The 18,852-nt window shown below is 40.1% G+C and overlaps 1 protein-coding gene across 5 annotated transcripts in view; it reads left to right on the top strand.

Annotated features, from left to right (window-relative positions):
- The window catches only part of LOC146500758 (protein TANC1-like), a 119,852-nt gene that overhangs the window by 50,113 nt on the left and 50,887 nt on the right, over window positions 1–18,852 (top strand). For 3 of the 5 annotated variants that reach the window (XM_085136288.1, XM_085136285.1, XM_085136286.1), the window contains one exon: window positions 4,213–4,317. The exons of 1 other annotated variant lie outside the window; for it this stretch is intronic. In XM_085136288.1, coding sequence (XP_084992414.1) covers window positions 4,213–4,317 — 105 coding nt within the window. Of the gene's footprint in view, window positions 1–581; window positions 4,085–4,212; window positions 4,318–18,852 lie in introns of those variants that run through there. One more of the 5 variants, XM_085136289.1, reaches the window with a different exon arrangement.

The following is an 18,852-nucleotide window of genomic DNA, read 5'->3' as shown; positions in this document are numbered from 1 at the left end:
GGACTGAGTTCATTCTCCTCGGATGCACAAAGAAGACACACTGTCTCATTGATAAGTTGAAATGTGAAGAAGTCAGAGTCCATCTTGAAGAATGCTGGGAAAGCTTCTTGATCACTTCCTAGCTATGAACAATCCTCCCTTTCAGTGGTGTTGACTGGACATTGTAAGTTGTTGGTGATAGGTATTTGACAGGCTGGTATGTGTATAAATGTGTGCATGCGCCTGCTGACTGATAGCTTGCTGGTTATGGATTCCTGTGTCTGATAGTGAATACCAACCAGTGGGTGCTCTGCACTCACGGTCTGCAGTCTGTATACTTGCTTTTCCCTGCTTGTTTAACATTCATTTATGTCTGTGAAGGTTCTCAGTCATCCAGGTCATCGTAGTCTAAGGAGCTTGGAAAGAAAGGCGTCTGGTCTTCTTTAAGTTGCTTGAAAACGTTTCACCTCTCATCCGAGAAGCTTCTTCAGGAAGCTTCTTCAGTTCGAACTCGGATGAGAGGTGAAACGCCTTCGAGCTTCGTGCTGAACATTGGGGGGGGTCGTCAAAATCTCTGTGTAAATAAATAAATATCATAATACCTGAAATGAGTAAACAAAATCAACAGCCTAGATAACAGCAAGATAATTCATATTTTTATTGCGGGAGTTATATTGGTTGGGTCTAACATGTTTGCCAGTCAACAAATAAGCTTGAAGTAGGGAAATTTGGTCAGCGTATTTGTTCAATGAATAAATTGTTAAATTTGTTCTTCAGATTTTTTTTCCAGACTTCAATCATCCAAACAAATAAATGGCACCAACAGCAGAATGAGCTGTTTGCCATTGACAGAGAAGATTTAGCAAGTTTTTCATTAGCACAAACTCAACTCTGCTGCTCAACCCACAAAGTTATTTTCTTTACAAATGTGGCACCATTAAGGGGAAATAAAAAGGCCAACAGTATAACATTTATTGGCCAGAAACAAATTTCCTTAGTTTTTGTGCTAGTTTTAAAGAAGTTTAAAAAAGGACTCTGTTCATGTGCGTGGGCTCACATTCATCAAAAGGAGACGCAGGCAAGCTTGTTCTCTTCTTCTAATCAAATGAGGCTTTTGTAAGATGCAAATACTTTAATAACCACACACTTTGTACTTGGATACACAGTTTTAAAAACAGTTAATAGAAGTATGTGTCTCATGGATATGCTCCAGCTCATTATTGTGAGATGAACTCACTTATTATGCAGATGAACCTGTTGTGGAGGTTCTTGTTGTTAAGAGCTTTATTCACTGGTTGTAGACTGAATCACCTGTAACTTCATGGAGTCAAAGAAAGTATTGGTGTGAGATATTACCAGGTACCCTCAGAGGTCTTGTGTAGTCCATATCCTAATGGATCAGATTTATTTATTTCTTTTTGTAATGTGTTGGACTATTATGGTTTTAAGCAGGAATGCCTTTGTGTCAATGTCATAATAATCAACCGAGATACAAAGAAAAAGCACTTTTAACAAGATTTGAAAGAAATGAAGGTCAAATGTTGTCATCCTGCTTCTGTTTTATACATAGTTATTTTTGGGTGCTGTTGGCCACATGCTACTTTCCACACCACTCCAGTTTATTTTTTCTCTCCCTTAGTTGCAGCCTCCTTTTGCACCAGTCTGCTGGTTTTCCCTGCTGTTTTCTGAGGGCATCGGAATGAGATGGCTTCTTTTTGTCCAGGGTTCATGAGGTGTTGTTGTGTCTAGCTCTGAGATGTGATGTGGAGATATAGCGTAGTTGATAGCTCGGCGATATCGCTCCCTGGTAAAAATCACATCCTCCCTTGTTATGATTTCCTGTCCGTTTCTTTTTACAATTAATAAATTTACATTTGTGATTAATCATATACCCTTTGAAATTGATGCAAGTAAGAGTGCAACTCATTTTTGCCTTTCTCTTGTTGTCCTTCATGAGGTCATATATCAAAGGGCTCAATTTCTGTGACCTTCTCACGCCTGTTATAAATGGCAATTGCTTCTTCATCAGTGCGGAGCGTTAATGGAAACCTGTTAAATCTCGAGATGAGATTTTGAACAGAGAGGAAATTCTTCTGTGCCCTGTCTGATGCTCAGACATCTGAGTCATGCCGGAAGACCTTTTGCCATTTCTCTGCATTATCAGCCCTTAGATGTGGCCTAAAATTATCCATGATGGGCAGCCACATGTTTGTCATTTCTCGTGTGGATCCTGTGCTCCTCTTGGCAGTTTGTGTAAACTGAATCTGAACTTGAGCATATGGTTTAGATTACTCAAACTATGCCCCTTGTTGTTTTATATGAAATACAGTCAGTGGAACATATTAGCCAGTTCACTTTTCATCCAAGTTATTTACCTGAACTAAGTGAGTGTCTCGCATACAACGCTCTCTGTCCCTGTTGTCCCGTTTTAATTGGAGCCATGTGACTCCCGGGTAATAGGTTGTGCCTGACCATCTGCAGATGAATGGAGGTTTTCAGGATACTCTTTGGCTGTGTCTCCCAAATAACAGGCTGACTTTGATCGCTTTTGTAAATGCTTCACTAACCCAGTCCCTTCAGGCTTTAACCCATCTGTCTGCACAAATCTGTAACATCCCATTGCGTTTGAATGCCAATCCTTAGATTATAGTGCTTTTAAAAGAAAAATCATCATCGCCTTTAAAACAGTTTCTTTGTAACATGGGACAGCTTCTGCTCAGCTTCACTGAATGGACGCTCCATTTGGTTTTGGGCTTTTACTTTGAGTTCTTTAACTCCTCTGTCGTGGCTTCTAGTGACAGATGAGAACACCCAGATTGCACATACAGAAGCTCAGGCGAGGTATCAAAAGCCACCGTTTTTCCTCTATGCATTTCAAGTTGCATATCCATAGATGGCACTGTGCATCAAGCAGAAGCGGTTTTATAAATTGCTCCATTTGATTCACAGGAATTGTTTGGGGTTGGGAGTGACTGAATGTGGTAATGTGGAAATCGCAGTCTCTGATCTCCTGTCTGTTCTCTATATTATGACTGGGGTTACACATACAGTTATCTGATAAGAGCCTGGAGGAGGAGGGGAGGGAGGAGGTTTTACTTGCAGGAGGTCAAGGCCAAAGTAGTTGCAAAGAGTGGGGGCATGCTGTTTTATGGATTTACATATCTAAATAACACAGTCAACCTCCTGTTTTCAGTTTGTTTGTTTTTTGTTTTTTCTGTGGTTACATTTTTGATCTGCTCTTAAGACTCGGTAAAATGTGAGTTCCAAGTAGAGAAGTTAAAAATGTGTTTAAACAAGTGAATTGGCACTTTTAAGAAAGATCAGTAGGCAGTGCTGCTCCACCAAACAGCATGTTTATTCTCAGCAGGGCTGGTTAAACGGCAGCTTTTACTGAATAGCTTTATTTTTTTGTGCAAAAATATAAATGTTGCACAAGCAGCTGCGCATCTGTGAGGATGGGTATGCCAGTGGTGTACAACATTTGAAATTGTTACATTAAATATTCTAATAATTTAGTTGTTTGCATTTCACACATTGTCCTACCTTTTATGGGAAATGGGGTCGGAGGACTGTCATGGTGTGAGTGCAGAAACAGTGCAGCTAGCCAAAGTCATCGCCTTGTGCTCACAATGACGTTCCTCTAAGGGCTGTACCATTGTCCCAGATACATCATCAGAGTTGGACACTTTGCGGTCAATCTAGCCAAAAGATGCAACTATTGTTGCCACAATAGAAGGACGCACTTTCAGATAAAATAATGGGGGAGGGGGGGATGCTTTGTCTGTTTGGCAATTTTCTTCTCTTGCATTTCCAACAATGCACGTGTGCGCTTGAGCAAGGATCTTTAGTTCACTTAGAGGCTATTTGTTGTGGTTTCCTGCTGTAGTTTACATTCCCAGAGCCAGCTAGCCGCTTTTTTACCGAGAGTCTCCAGCAATGCAGACAGCATTCTGAGTTGTCAGACAGACCAGAGCTGCTATCAACGCAGGGAGCTGTCTGAGAGTGTGTGAGTGAGTTTTATGTAAGCTACGGAGTGCAGCTAAGCCTGTCCAACTAAGACACCACTACCTCTCATCTCCAGTGCCATCTGGAACATATTAATCCTGTGAGAACTCTCTCTCTGTTTTCCCTCGGTCTCTTTTGCATTTCTTTCCCTCTCTCTCTCTCTCTCTGTCGGATGCTCGCGCTCTCTCACTCTCTCATTCTCCCTGTATCTTCTGTTCATGCTGGCAGGTCCAGTTAGGAAGCCCAAATATGTAGAGAGCCCTCGCGTGCCTTCTGATGCCATCGTGTCAGCTCGGAGGAAAGCGACCGATAACAAGGAGTCGTCCCACAATGGTGAGTTTTACTTTTGCAAATTTTCTAAATGGCTGTTTTTGCTGGGGTTAAGGGGGAAAAGTGCACTTAAAAACTGCCGTAAGAGAAAATTATGCATGTCGTTGCCTGGGGTCCTCATTGTTGTCAGTGGCTTTTAAGAGCAGGGCTTTGTTATTTAAGGGTAGCATCAGTTACTGATGACTCAGTTTAAGTGCACAGTACATGTGAGCCCCGTGCAAACACTCGGTAGTGCCGTGTTTATTCTAAACTGTGTGTTTAGATTACAGAGGAGTCAGTTTTCCAGTTTGTGGGGACATATTGTCTGAGCAAATCGCTGGATTTGCGGATTTTGGGGTATAATGGGGACAGGGGCTTTAATTTCTCAGGAACTATACATGAAAATTCTTGTGCTTCCACATGTTTGTGAGATGTGCTTTCAGCGTTATTACTGCCTATTCTCACTTTTGTTGGGCGTTGTATTTGTGTTTAGGGGTAATGTTCCCCTAAGTGCTCGGTTTGGATTTCTAGTAGAGAAGACTGGGCTCAAATTCCTCCCATAGGCTTAAGTGGAGATGTAAGATGTGTAATCTTTAGCAAAATGCAATGCACAAAGCTCTATTGTTATGCATGGCTCACATAACGCACATAGAATTTAGTAACTCGGCACAGCTGACTGTCGCATACTAAGGCACGAGGGTGTGTCTGACGTTCAACTAACATAGAGCTCAGAGTAGGCTACCAGCAGATAGCAGACAGTAAATAAATATGACCTCGTCAGTTTCCGTACCGTTACTTTTATTCACTAATTACAAAAGAGAGTCCTTGCTTGTGTGACTGAGCAGAAATATATTACTGGATAAGTCCTAAACCAATGTTTTTGAGCACAAATGCAAATGCCGTTCCAAAATCAACACCCTATTACTTTTCTCAACACCTTTCCACTATTCCCCACGCCTCCTTATCTAATCTTACCCTCCTTCCTCTTCATTGCTTAATGATGCAGTGAAAAAAAAAAACGCTCAAGGGGAGGTGATGTTAAACTACTTCAGATCACAGAAAGGACTTGTGTGTTTAGTATGGACTCGTCTTCAGTTTCATGGGAGAATAATATGACATTTATTTTAGCACACTTTATGTTGTAGATGTGGAAGAACGAAAACCTTTAATAAAGTCTAAGTATGTCTGTGGACCACTGTGAGAAAACTGCTTCCAGAGATCTGCATGTTTCCAGGAGCACAGTGAATCTCAATATGTTTTAAAAAGGACGAAGTTTGGAGCCATCTGGACGCTTCCTTGAACTGGCTCTCCCACCAGTCTTGGACACTGAGCGTGAAGGGTCTTCTTCAGGTCATTTGGCAAAACCCACAGAGCTTCAGCAGTCCTCTGCAGAGATCGAGGGGGGAAAGGATGACCGTCTTAGCCGCAGTTCATCAATCAGGCCTTTATTGTAGACCAGCTGCACTTTGAGCAAAGGCATGACAGCCTATTTGGAGCTTGTCAAATGGCATTTAAAAGACTCTGAGAGCACGAGGAGAAAGATTCTCCTGTCTGACAAAACAGACACTGAAATCGTTACGGAGAACTCTGAGCACTGCCTGCTGAACATAATCCACAATCAACACCCCATCGGGCGCTGTTCATCAGCAGACAAATACCTTCCGTGTGGTTAAGCATGAAGGTGGCAGCATCAGATTAGATTGGGTGTTCCTGTTAGTGGCAGGGGCAAGAAGAGCTGAGGAAGGTATGAATGCCAGAAGCGAGCACCAGAGACTCAAAGTACATCCTTTCGGCACATCAATGAGACGAGATGAACCTTTTGATGCTTCCAAACCATAAACAGTATTAAAGATGGATGTGTTCTTGCATTTCTTGAACTTATCAAAGTCATCCACAGAGGACAAAACTGTTTTGGTGTAAAGAAATGGGGTCTATAGGAATTGACTCTCATTTGAAGCAGTGCTGGAGGAACTACACTTTCTTTCTCTTCCACAGCTTTTCAGCTCCAGAGGTTGCCCCTCATTCCAGATGCTGAGCTTTAATCTGTTTGTAATATCTCGTAATAGAGTTCTCTCAGAAGTGGATGTGATGCTTGTGGAGTGAAACTATAGCATAATGCTAGGATTAGATAAGGAAGTTGGACATTTTGTTTATTGGCTTTAAACCTGCAGTTCTCTGCTTGTGCTGTATGGTTCAAGTCTAACTCAAATGCTAAGGGACAGCTCACTTTGTCCTCTAACAATTTAGAATAAAGTAGTATTAAAAAATATGTCTGTGGCAAAACGAAAAAGAGATGGGATTCATTTGCGTAGTTGTAAAACTTATATTGCTCTGCTGTCTTAAAATTAATCAGAAATATGCTGAACTTTTTAAAGCCTTATTTTTTTTTAAACTTGTCTGTATATTATATACACCCTGGTAAGCATTTGACACTTAGGGAATAAGCCCATTAACATAAAAAAATGTAGTTGTTTTCTGCAGCACAGAAAATATACTCAATACAAGTACTGAATAATGGTTTTAAGACTTTCAAGAGTTTGTTGTTTTTTAGGACCCGGTTTTGATTTTAATTTGATTGAAATGCATATTAATGACAAAAATACACATTTTAACCATTAAAAAACATCTGTGATGCAACAACAGATGAAAAACTGCGATAGGGCTTTCTGTACTGAAGCTGTTATCTCATGCATGTGGCAGATGTACATGTGCAGGCCTCCAAACTATCTTTTTGCTACTAGATATACATGTATAGAATCATTTTACTGCAAGAAATTAGTTACAACTATCCGATAATTTAACTGAATTTTGCATTATGTTGTTTTTTGGGTCTGCTCCCAGTGATAGAGATCTGGTCAGTTTCTGACAAATTAGAAATGACTGCTTCTAGGACACTGCCCAGTCGTATGTAGTTTATTTTTATTGCGCCACATACAACTGTTGGTATAAAAGCTCCCAGGCATTTAAGGCATTTCTGTCTTATTCTGTTCTCTGAGAGTGATTTTTTTTCTCCATGTTTTTCAAATATTGACTCAGCTTTCAGGCAGCTGAAGAAATAACCAGTCCGTTTTTAAGGTCAGACATCTACTTACTTCTTCCCTTTATTTGTTCTGCGCACAATTATTCAGTAAATACTGCAGACAATCAGCTGATAGGAAAGAAGAAACTTTCCATTGGGTTCTTCTCGCAGCCGTAGTTGGCAGGTTAAAAAATGTTATAGCTGAGAAATTATAAGAATATAACAGCTCATCAACTAATCGTGCATAATCAGGCACTAATGGTGGCTAATTCTGATAGCTCAGATGCAGCAGAGTGAGGCCCACCTCACAGTCTTTTGAATACTTTCTCTCATGTGGACAGAATCATGCATATGCACCATGGGTCACATGTAGGGATGGGTATTGATAAGATTTTCACGATTCTGATTCCATTTTCGATTCTGTTTAACGATTCGATTCTTTATCGATTCTCTTATCGATTCTTTTTAAAAAAGGAGAACACTAAGGTCTAATAGCTTAGAACTTTGTTTTATATCTTCTCTTTGAACAAGATAGAAATTTCGGAGTAACATGGCCTTACAAACCCAACAGTGAGATCTTAAGAGATCCACAGCCTACGGCTCTTCAATGGGGTGTCACAGGGTCCCCAGGAAAAAAAATTGTAAATGTAAAATAATAAAATAAATATTCTTCTGTAGCAATAACAAAGTATAACATCAATTATTCTGTAGCAATTACACAAGAATATCCAGTAATGTCCCTGCCTACAATTAAACACATTCACTTACCGAAAATCATCTGCTGTGGCAAATGGGTGCAAACCTTTGACCACAAACTTAGTCACTGCTCGGTGACATTCGTCTATCCTGGCCTGAAAGGAGACGCTAACGGTAGACTGCAGTGAGAACTGCCAGCATCTGAGCCAGACTCTGTCTGTCTCTCTCATCATGGTCATCTAAATGCACAGTAATGGCAGGTTTTGTAATAAGGCAGATCGCGCTAACATAATATGCACTGTTAGTTGATTATTTACCTGCCGCATTAACGGGAGAGGACGTGCAAACGTTACCGCTGCTGCTGGGTTGAGATTCACGAGTCCGGAGCGGAATTAAAAACACGACATTCATTTAAGGTCATCGTGTGTTTTGTGAGCAAATGCTTTTGTATATTTGTAGTGTTTCCTCCCTTAAATGAAATATCTACTTTGCAAGTATTGCAAGTTGCCCTGTTGTCATCCATTCTCGTAAAGCAAAACCAAACTTTTGAGCGTTTGAGCCGCTTAGGCTGCGTGTTTCCTGCCAGGTAAATGACGCTCCGCAACGTGGTGACGTCATTCGGGGCGACTGGAATCGATAAGGGAATCGTTTGCAAAAATGGCAAACAATTCCAAGGAATTGAAACACTGGGAACCGGTTCTCAACAAGAACCGGTTTTCGATACCCATCCCTAGTCACATGTGACAAGGACATTACCCACTATTGCTTTTTTTCTTTTAAACAGAGCATCTTTCAGCTTGTGTTGTCCTCTACTTCAGACAGAGTAAACTGTTGAAGCAGGATGAGACAACTTCGCTGCTTTAATAACAAGGTCAGCATCACATTGTTGAGAGACTGCCGGAAGAATCGGAGTCAGAAAATCCATTCAGAGTTTTGCAGGATGAAGACTATGTGTCATTTACAGCACAAATAAAGTGGGAGCTCTGAAGAGGGGCTTTTACTGAAGGACGCCTGTCCTGAGTGTCCAGAACCACGTCCACATCTGTAGACAGAGACAAGTCTTTAGTGCAGCTGAGGCTGATTTTCAAAAAAGTTGAATGTAATTTTCTTTTGACAGTTTTTAATGCAGCGTGAGTTTTGTCCCTGTGTTGCATGGTTACTTCACTTGTTCGTCTTTTGGGTCGGGCTCAGAGCGTTGTCATTTTTCATGCTCCGCATTGTGGCTGAGCAGGATGGGCTGCAGGCTAAGAAAGGAAACATGCTTTTGACCTACTCAGGAGTCATCTCGCATGGCGCTGTCTTTAAGAAAGGGTTATGTTTCCTGTGCCTGCGTGTAACTGCAGAGGGTATTTTTATTTTGCCCGAGTGTCCGCAGTTGCCTTTGTCTTTGTTTATGTATGTGTGTGTTTGCATGCTTGAGTGTGTTTGCAACAGGCAGCCAACAGTTTGGTCGACAGAATTGTTTCAGCTGTGCTCTCGGAGTCCCGTCTCTGTCTCCGTCAGTCAAGACTGAACTGCAGGTCCTGTCCTCTCCTACAATTATGTCTCTCTTCAAATCCCTCATTTTACAGCTCCAGTAAGACCAGTGTCCGAACACTTAACACCTGTTTGTTCATGTATTTATTATCTTGTCAGTGTTGAAACTAGAGATGGACCGATCCGATATTACATATCGGTATCGGTCCGATACTGACCCAAATTACTGGATCGGATATCGGCGAGAAATAAAAAATGTAATCCGATCCATTAAATATCAAAAAAGCACCTCACAAAACTTGCTACACAGCGTAACTCGGCTCATAACCGTAGCACGTCTCAGCAGTGTGCATCACGTGATAGAGCGGCTGTGTGTATTTGTAGCCTAGCTAGCAAACCAGCATTTCATCTCCGAGGAAGTTTTCCCAGAGAGAAGTAAAGCAAGAGTGTAAGTTCATCTCTGAATGTTTGTAAAGCGTTCCCACGTTAAGCTTAACAACCGATATATGGAGCGACTGCCTCTCTCTCTCTCTCTCTCTCTTTCCTGCTGCTACTTCAATCGTGAAACTGCTTAATGATCAGCTGATCGGCTTTTCTGTCGCGAGTCCGTCTCTCTTCTTAGTTTTTGGCCCACTTCTCACCAGAAAGAGGAAACCAGCGGCTGAACAACAGCAGCACGTTTAAGCTTGATAATCTGTTGTTAGAATTTATTTAATATTACTTTCTACACCAGGATCTTTTTCTACATAGCTGACGGCTGGTAACTGTGCAGGGGCGGATCTAGCAAAGTTTAGCCAGGGGGGCCGATAGGGCATGAACAGGGAAAAGGGGGCACAAAGACATACTTTTCTTTCTTATTCTCATTTAAAATGTCTAGCTTTTAAAAATAATTGTCTGACTCTTACACCCAAAGTTTTAATCTGATGTAAAATATATAGAAGTCCATTACTGTATATAGTAACTGTTAAGTCTAATATACCCTAGTAAGCTATACTACTTTTTCCTTTGGGAAGGTACCATCTGTGCAGTCTGCAGTTCTGTTGAAGAAAGATGTTGGATCTATTTAATTATTCTTGAAAAATAATTTATTTTTGTGCATTTCCCCCCTGCATCAAATTAAATTTGATTACATCGATTAAGCATCATGAGGTGGAGGGTGGTTCCCTATTTTTTTTTTTGCTGGGAGTTTGCAACCCTATTAGTTAGGTTGCTTAATATTTCTGCTAAGTACTCTTTAAAATACCAGAATAGGGAGGATGGTGCAGGTTTAAGTTTATTAGGTTGATCAGTGTTGCTGAACTATGAAATATTTTCGGCGCAGTGTATTTTTTACATACAGGTATAACAGAATAGCTTTAGTGTTGTTATTTATTTAAACTTGAGTATGAACTTATACAAAATGCAACAAGATATTAAAAAAAACGTTTTATTGGTTAAAAAAAACACTATATCGGATTCATATCGGTATCGGCAGATATCCAAATTTATGATATCGGTATCGGTATCGGACATAAAAAAGTGGTATCGTGCCATCTCTAGTTAAAACAATGGTCAGACTTATTTGGCTAAGAATTATGTGAATTTGCACCTCCTAAACCATCTGGCTATAATATTAAGCTTGCTCCATTTTAAAATAAAACAGTAGTAATCTTAGTCTCATTTCATCTGCACTGTGTGTGTTACTCATTTGTTAACACTTTCTGGAGGCTGTGTCACCCTTTGTGGTGCTCTTTGCACTCTATTATTACTAAACCAACAAATCCCAGCTTATGCAGTGGCTAAATTTAATCAATTATGAATACGCTCGTGAAATTGTATAATCATGGCCAATTGTTCCCAGTTCATAATAATATTCAGCCTGTCTTTGTTCATAATTTGCTCTTCAGGAGAATAGTAACTTTGAGGCAGCAGAAATTAATGCGATGTGATTTTTGTTTTCGCTGGCACAGAGTGATAGTTCTGCGCCTTTCTGTAGCCGATTATGTTAATTGTTCATCCACTCTTAAGCTTTTTGATTAAAATCACCTTTTCACCGTATTTTTAGTTTTTATTTTTCCTGCACTAAATCGTAAAGCTTGATTAGGGTGGTCTGCTCATCTCTGCAGGATCTTTACAGCACAAACTCTTTGGCCCAAGGGGCCGAATCGCCACGTGAGGAAGCTTCAGCTCTGTTGGTCTAATAGTTAATGAAATGCCATCTGTATCTGCCATTGCAGCAACATTAATAACAGCTGGCGTATGGTGTCCAGCTGAGATGCCAGTCACACTATGATTACTACCTCTATGCCGTCTCCCGCCCCAGATACGCTGTTATCTATAGTCTTGACCTCATGTAATGTCTCGCTGGACGCTCCATCTCCGCCTGCGGCAGATTCTAACTCTGGAATGTGCAATAAGACCACTCAACTTGCTTCAGGGGGGCACGTCACCTTGTACTCCTGAACTCAAATGGGGAAGCAGGATGCATGTTCTCATTGAGGGTTCATTAAACGGGCTCCACTGTTGTGGTAATGAAACTCCAGCTGCTAATGAGCACCGGCTGGATTGTTTTCTTGGCAGCGAGTGAGCTAAGGCAGCTCCTCAGATCCAGTCTGTTCTACTGATTCCCCCCAAATTCCTCTGCTTCTCCTCCTCCTCCTCCTTCAGTCTTCATTCTTCTATCAGGGAACCACACGGCTGCTATTTCACACCTGCTCATAAACTTCCTCCGGCAGCAGATAACGATGTTGTTTTGTTTTTGCCTCCATTTGCTGTACAGTTACCGGAATAACAAAGTGGTTCCAGCTACATCCCTGGTTTTCAATAACTCCAGGGTAGCGTAAAAAGTAAAGGACAAATCTGATGCTTTACCTAGAACAGGGAGGGTTTTCTTCGGCTAGCCATTTTACTTATTATCTGCCTTCCATTTAGATAAATAAAACTATTTCCCCTAACGTGTAACTGACAAAAATGTCAGCTGTCATATGACTGGAGAGCTAGTGTGGCTCCCCTTTCATACATAAAATCATAAACTGAGGTCCGTCTAGGTGGTACCAATTAATAAACTAGGTTAATCAAGGTGAGAAGAGTTAATAACAGTCTTGAGAGTAATGTTCCTGACTGACTACAGTCATCATTTGTGGATGTGATATTAGAGCCAGTGTGAAATTACAGGATATTTGCTATATTACAGCCAGTTTTATTCCATCTCACCAACTATTTTACATCTTGGCACTCTATAGCCTTGTTAGAAAAGTTAGAACTTGGACTCTCCTAATAGCTTTTTATTTTCTTTGTATATACAGACTTCCAATTAGGACTGTAATGTAATGTGGTGTGAAGAGGTCCCATCCACTGGATTACCCCAAAGCCTTTTTAAATTCTCCCTTAAAGTACCGTAGAGTTGATGGAATAAATAAAATGTGCATGTTTGAGGTGTGTGTGTGTGAGTGAGTAATGATAATCGAATGTGAATAATTGGTTCCTGCTCTAATTATTTGTTATATTTTAAAGTTGTTGTTGTTTTTTTTAAAGCACATTTGTCACCCTAGGGTTTGACTACTCCTGTAATGTGGGATTATTAGGGTGTTGCAGAGGTCTGCAAATTGTTTCACTCTTCTAGGATCTCATTATTGGAATATTATAGCACTCTGAAACAACGTAGCTAATTATCATTTTGTTTACCTCTTTCCAAAGGTTTTTCTTGCCTTTGCACCTAAGTTATAATTGGTAGAGCTTAGCGATTATTAAAAGTGTCCTGATAGATAGATAACCTGTATTACTCTGGCACTTATCTTTAAAAATACATTTATTTGACCTTTTAATTACAGATTTATAGCGATCAGACATAACATTATGTCCACCAGCCTAAGATTGTGTTGCTCCCCCTTTTACTGCCTAAACCACTGAGGGATGGACTTTGCGAAGGTGTTCTTTGGTATCTGGGACTCGGATGTTAGCAAAAGATCCTTTAAGTACTTTAAGTTGCGAGGTTTGGCCTCCATGGATCAGACTTGTTTGTCCAGCAAATCCCACAGATGCTCGATTGGATTGAGATCTGGGGAATTTAAAGGCCAAGTTAACACCTTAAACTTTGCTGTGCTTCTCAAACCATTCCTGAAGCATTTTTGCTTTGTGGCGGGGGCCCATTATCCTGCTGAAAGAGGCCACAGCCATCAGGGAATATGATTTCCATGAAAGGGTGGTCTGCCTCTCTTGGCTCGCCTTCTTCCCATAGTGCATCCTGTTGCCAGGTGTTCCCCAGGTAAATGGCGCAACTGGTCATCCACTTGCTGTAAAAGAAGACTTGATTCATCAGACCAGGTCACCTTCCTCAATTGCTCCATGGTCTATTTCTCATGCTCACATGCTCGTTGCACACTGGGACCACTACAGACCATGAACAACCCACAAACACTGTTTTGGAGATGCTCTGACCCATTCTAGCAATCACAATGTGGCCCTTGTTAAACTCAAATCGAATCCTTACGCTTGCCCATGTTTCCTTCTTTTTACACATTAACTTTGATGACAGAATGTTCACTTGCTCCCTGATATCTCCCACCCACTAACCACGACAAAGAGGTAATCTGTGTTATTCATTTCACCTGTCAGTGGTCATAATGCTATGTCTGATTGTGCCGTGTTGGCATATTTCTGTAAGGAGGAGGAGAAAAGAATAACTCGTCTATGTATTTGTACATCTTCAGTATGTATTTGGGATACATGTGTGGTTAACCTGGTGTACCCAAATAACAAAACCAAGCAAAAGAGCATTAACATGACACAAGACCATATATAACATTTGAAAATAGCAAAGAAGACTAGCAACAGTCCAGTTATCTTCTAATTATATCAACTTGACACGGAAATCAGAAGAACTCTGCTGCTGATAGCATTTAAATAATTAAGTCATAGCAGTATGTTTTCCTTGAGAATCTGCCAAACCACATTTTGACCTTCTAAACTAGTCAGTAAAAAGTCCTTTGTGAATTCAATAAGCTTCATGACATAATTAACAATGAGATGCAAAAAATTGTCTGTGTTTCACGGATTTTAAGTATCTCAAATTGAAAACCTTTGGCAGGGGTCACAGAGGATGTGAACCAGGAGTTATTTTGCTCTACACTTGCTGTCAGACTAGAATGGAGCGGTTGTCAGATTTCTCACTACTGCCTGGGATCAGTTTCCTCAGGTGTGCCGTGCCACCAGTTTCTCATTATCTCATAACATTGCTTCAGTTTTTTTGCATTCTTCCTCTCTTCATTATTTTACAGATACTACAGTAACACTCAAATGAGCTGAATTCTGGATTGTTACTGAACAGGAGATGTTAATTAACTTCAGCTAGTATGTAAGTGCATCCTACAGCTGTCACAACAATCCACTGCCTGAACTTTAAAGATATTTCATGTGAAATGAATGGGAAATAATCAGTAGTAACAGTGGTTATTTAAGTACTTATTATGCCTCCAATAACATTCCTTTCAGGTTTATTTATTTAGTGTGAGCTCATTGAGACTCTAGAGTATATCACGCTAAAGGAAACTGCTGTCCTGTAAGGCTTTAGTTGCTGTCACCTTAGAGCCATTGGAGAATGTAGTTTATAACTGAAAGGTGGCTCATTGCATCCATGAGCAGGCTTGACAAATCAAGAAGAAAAACCAGTGGCACAGCTGAGATGCCCTGCAGCAAGACACCCAGCAACAGATAGTACTTCCCTGTAGCTTATAGTTGAGCAAGTAAGGGCAAAACAGCACATAAAGTGTTTTTTCTTTTCATGAGCTGCATCATATTGTTTGGGGTTTTTTGGTTTTTTGCCTGCCTGTCACATTCGTTGACATTTTTTCGTGTATCCATGTATTCGTCTGTCACTTTGTCAATGGTTAATTGACAAAATGTTGAGCATGATGAATAGGTGGTGATGACAACTATGAAAAGGAAATGGAGCTGGGATTTCCTGTTTCGTATTTAGAATGAAAAGTGAGTAAAAGAGGCCATTCAACTAGAATCCATTTAGAAGTTGTTGACACGCTAGTATAATCAGCATAACCTTCAGCTTTATTAATGCAGTAAATGTGATATGTTTGTTTATTCATAGATGCATGCACATGATGGACGATGTTAAAACGCGCTTGCAAAGTGAAGGTTTTGTGTCAAGCTGTGGGTGAAGTTGGCTGTGCAAGTAAACAATTTTTTGGCACAGCGTATTGATTTTTCCAGAGAGACCACGGGTTAAAAGGGGCTTTATTGATTTGGCCCGTGAAGTTTTTATTTGTATGTGCTCTGTCGTATCATTATGTCAGTCTTTCTGTCTCTTATGATTTATTCATGTCAAGTCTTTAACAACCCCGGCGCCATTCTGGAGCTGCTGATTGGTCCTCAGAGGCGTGTGGTTTTAAGTGGCTTTGAAGAACCTGTGATGGAGTGGTCTTCTCAGGGCAAAGTAATAAAGAGCCGGGTGATCGATTTAATCCAATGACAGAAAAGAAAAAGTTGCGAAGGAAAAACTGAGTCAACAACATGGTCACTCATAACATGTACTCTGTTCTTCATCTCACAGTTATGGACAAACAATCTCACTAAACTAAAAAGCACACACGCACTCTAACAGCTGTGCTTTTCATGTCTGTGTTAAATACAAGAGAGTAATCATTCACAGTGCTGGGAAAAAGAGCAATTGAAGGGACGATGTGCCGTGAACGAGGCAAAACTCAAGAGATTTGGCCAAAACGATGCTAAACATCTCATTTGGATTTGTTTCTTCACACCAGCAACCAAAACCTCATCTGAAGTGTTAAGCATGCTGGAGAGAACATTTTGGTTTGGGGCTGTTTTGCTGTTTCGGGGCAGGAAACCTTTGGAGCGATTGAGGCAACAACAAATTTAAAATTGTATGAAGAAATTATACAGGAGAATGTCGGGGGAGAAGTGTAGGAGATATTGGATTATGCAACAAGTCAGTGACCCTAAGCATACAAGAAAATCAATAATAAGAAGGTTAGAAAAAATATATATTTTACAATAACAAAGTCAGGGTCTTGACCTTATCCCATGAGACAGATGAGATGATCAATGACAGCATATATTGATAAACTGAACCATTTTTTGTTGGTAGCGAGGATCCAAAATTGGTCATTGTTATTCATCTGGAAATTTCTGATGGAGGTTGTTGCTGCCCAGGGAGATCCTACAAGTTACTAAATTGATGAGTTTTTCCTCAAGTTAAGTCTCTGACTGATTGAATAAGTTGGTTTGGCAGATTTATGTCTGTAATTGAGTAAAAATCAAACCAGATTTTATGAGAAATTAATTAGATCCTATCGATTCCAAAAAGAAGCTACTTTCGGTTCCTACCTTAATTGCAAGGGGTTACCACAAGGATTTGTTTTTAAACAAAGGAATTTGTGTCTCCTCCTGGAATTGACCCAAGGATCTTGCATCATTAAAGCCAGAGCTCACAAAAATACAGTTTTGCCTCTTTTTTTTCAGCAGCCAGACAATGTTGCACTAATCTCCAGAAGGCGAAGATTTCAACTATGTTTCACAGTTGTTTTCTCTGGCATGTTTCTAGTTTCCTCACATGGTTTGCATCTGTAAAGCTGTTAGTCTCATAGCATCTTATTCCTAGCTGTTGCGGATCTGTGTTGATAGCCACTATAAAAGCAAAAGACAAGACTCTGACAGGCTAATAATAAAAAAATCAACAACCTGTCCCTGCCTGCTAATGTACAGTAGCCATAAATGTGTGATATGCAAGGTGCCCCCTTTTAAAGACCCCAGACCCATTACTATTTTATTGCCAAATGATTAATATCTGTAACCGTCTACTAAAGGTTGATGAAGCGCATACAATATGTGGATGCATGCTTGAAATTATTCGACCACAACAGGCTCTCAGCATTGATGATAGCCGTTCAGAGTGGGGTTATCAAGTTGAATTGTGGATATGGGAAAGTGGGAAATGATCTTGTATGTTATTTTCTTTACACTTGATAATATTGCTGGGTGAAGGCTCAGAATTGACTTATATAATCATTGCGATGTGCATTCAGGACTGAGCGGCGTCTTTGCCTGAGCGATTGTAAAAGGCTCCCCTCAAGCATTTAAATGAGCTGGGTGACATTCCCTATTAACAATTGATTTTCAATGCATAGCGTTCCCACTTCATGGCATTTGCAATGGAGATGGGGTGATGCAAGTACAGCACGCATTAGGTTAGCATTCCTTGTCTTCTACTATGTGGACAAAAGCTTGAATTTATTCAGTACAGAACTTGTAGGCTTGTGGGATAAGAGAATTTTTATTTCTATTCATTTATTTATTTCTTTTAAGGCTTGTAGAATATTTAAGTTTTTCTAAATTCAAAGTAGTTCTAAAGGACAGAGCAACTTCTCCTGAAGGCAGTGCCAATAAATAAATATATAATAAAATAAATAAATGCATAAAAGATAGATACACTTTAAAAAAGACAACCCGGTGGGCAGATGTGTTAAGGGGGGGGGTAACTTAAATCTTCTGCACAGCCTAAAGTTATGGATACTGTATGAACTCGTCTGGCAGTACTTGCGATGCATATATCTTGTTTAACACGTTTTGTTCTTGGCTGAAGGAGGCAGGCACACGACTAAAGTGCTGAAGTACCGAAGCCTTTGATAAATTGCTGGCATGGGGTGTTCTTTGACTAAATCCTTCTTGTAGGTACAGTAACACCAGCTGCTTGCATTTTAATTATGATTACATTTCCAGGGAAATTCAAGAAACTTTAGCGTTTATTAAATCTGTATTCGATCTGTTGCCGCGGTTTGTGCATTTTCCTTAATTGGGCACGCTTTGCATGTCTGGAGTAAAAGGTTAGCCTCTTCTCAATGATAAAAAGCCAATCCAGCTAATGAATTAGAAGTAGTCATTACTTACATTATTGATTAATCTACTGATGATTTAAAAAGAAAAAAAGTGAATTGTTTAACATGTCAAAAACAGTGAAAACTGTCGCAAATTTGCAGAATTTGGGTTCATTTCTTCAGGAAACTTATCATGACATCATTGAGTTTTTAGGAAAACAAGGAGCTGATTATTTTTCTGTCGATCGACTAAGCAGTAAAGAGTTCCTCTAGTTAAGTATGTAGTGGGTATGACTTCAGGATTGTGTGACTGTTTATAAGGCTCAGTGCTTGAACTTCAAACGAGATAGAGAGAGATTGAATTTAGGGCGTTTATTGCCATCTTCAAAGCGGATTTGTCAGCCCCACATTTCACTGATTAGGCCTTTTTCCAGTTTTATTTTGGGTTGCATGACCCAGTAATTTCACCAGGTTGGAGAACTGTATGACCTTTTGATTGCAAGACTGGCAATTATGACAATTTATTTGCTTTAACAGGTAATGCAT

This window comes from Neolamprologus multifasciatus, chromosome 16 (genome assembly GCF_963576455.1).
Source record: "Neolamprologus multifasciatus chromosome 16, fNeoMul1.2, whole genome shotgun sequence".
Classification (NCBI taxonomy): Eukaryota; Metazoa; Chordata; class Actinopteri; order Cichliformes; family Cichlidae; genus Neolamprologus; species Neolamprologus multifasciatus.
Note: the sequence above shows the minus strand (reverse complement) of the source record. Positions and strands in the feature narration are given on the sequence as shown.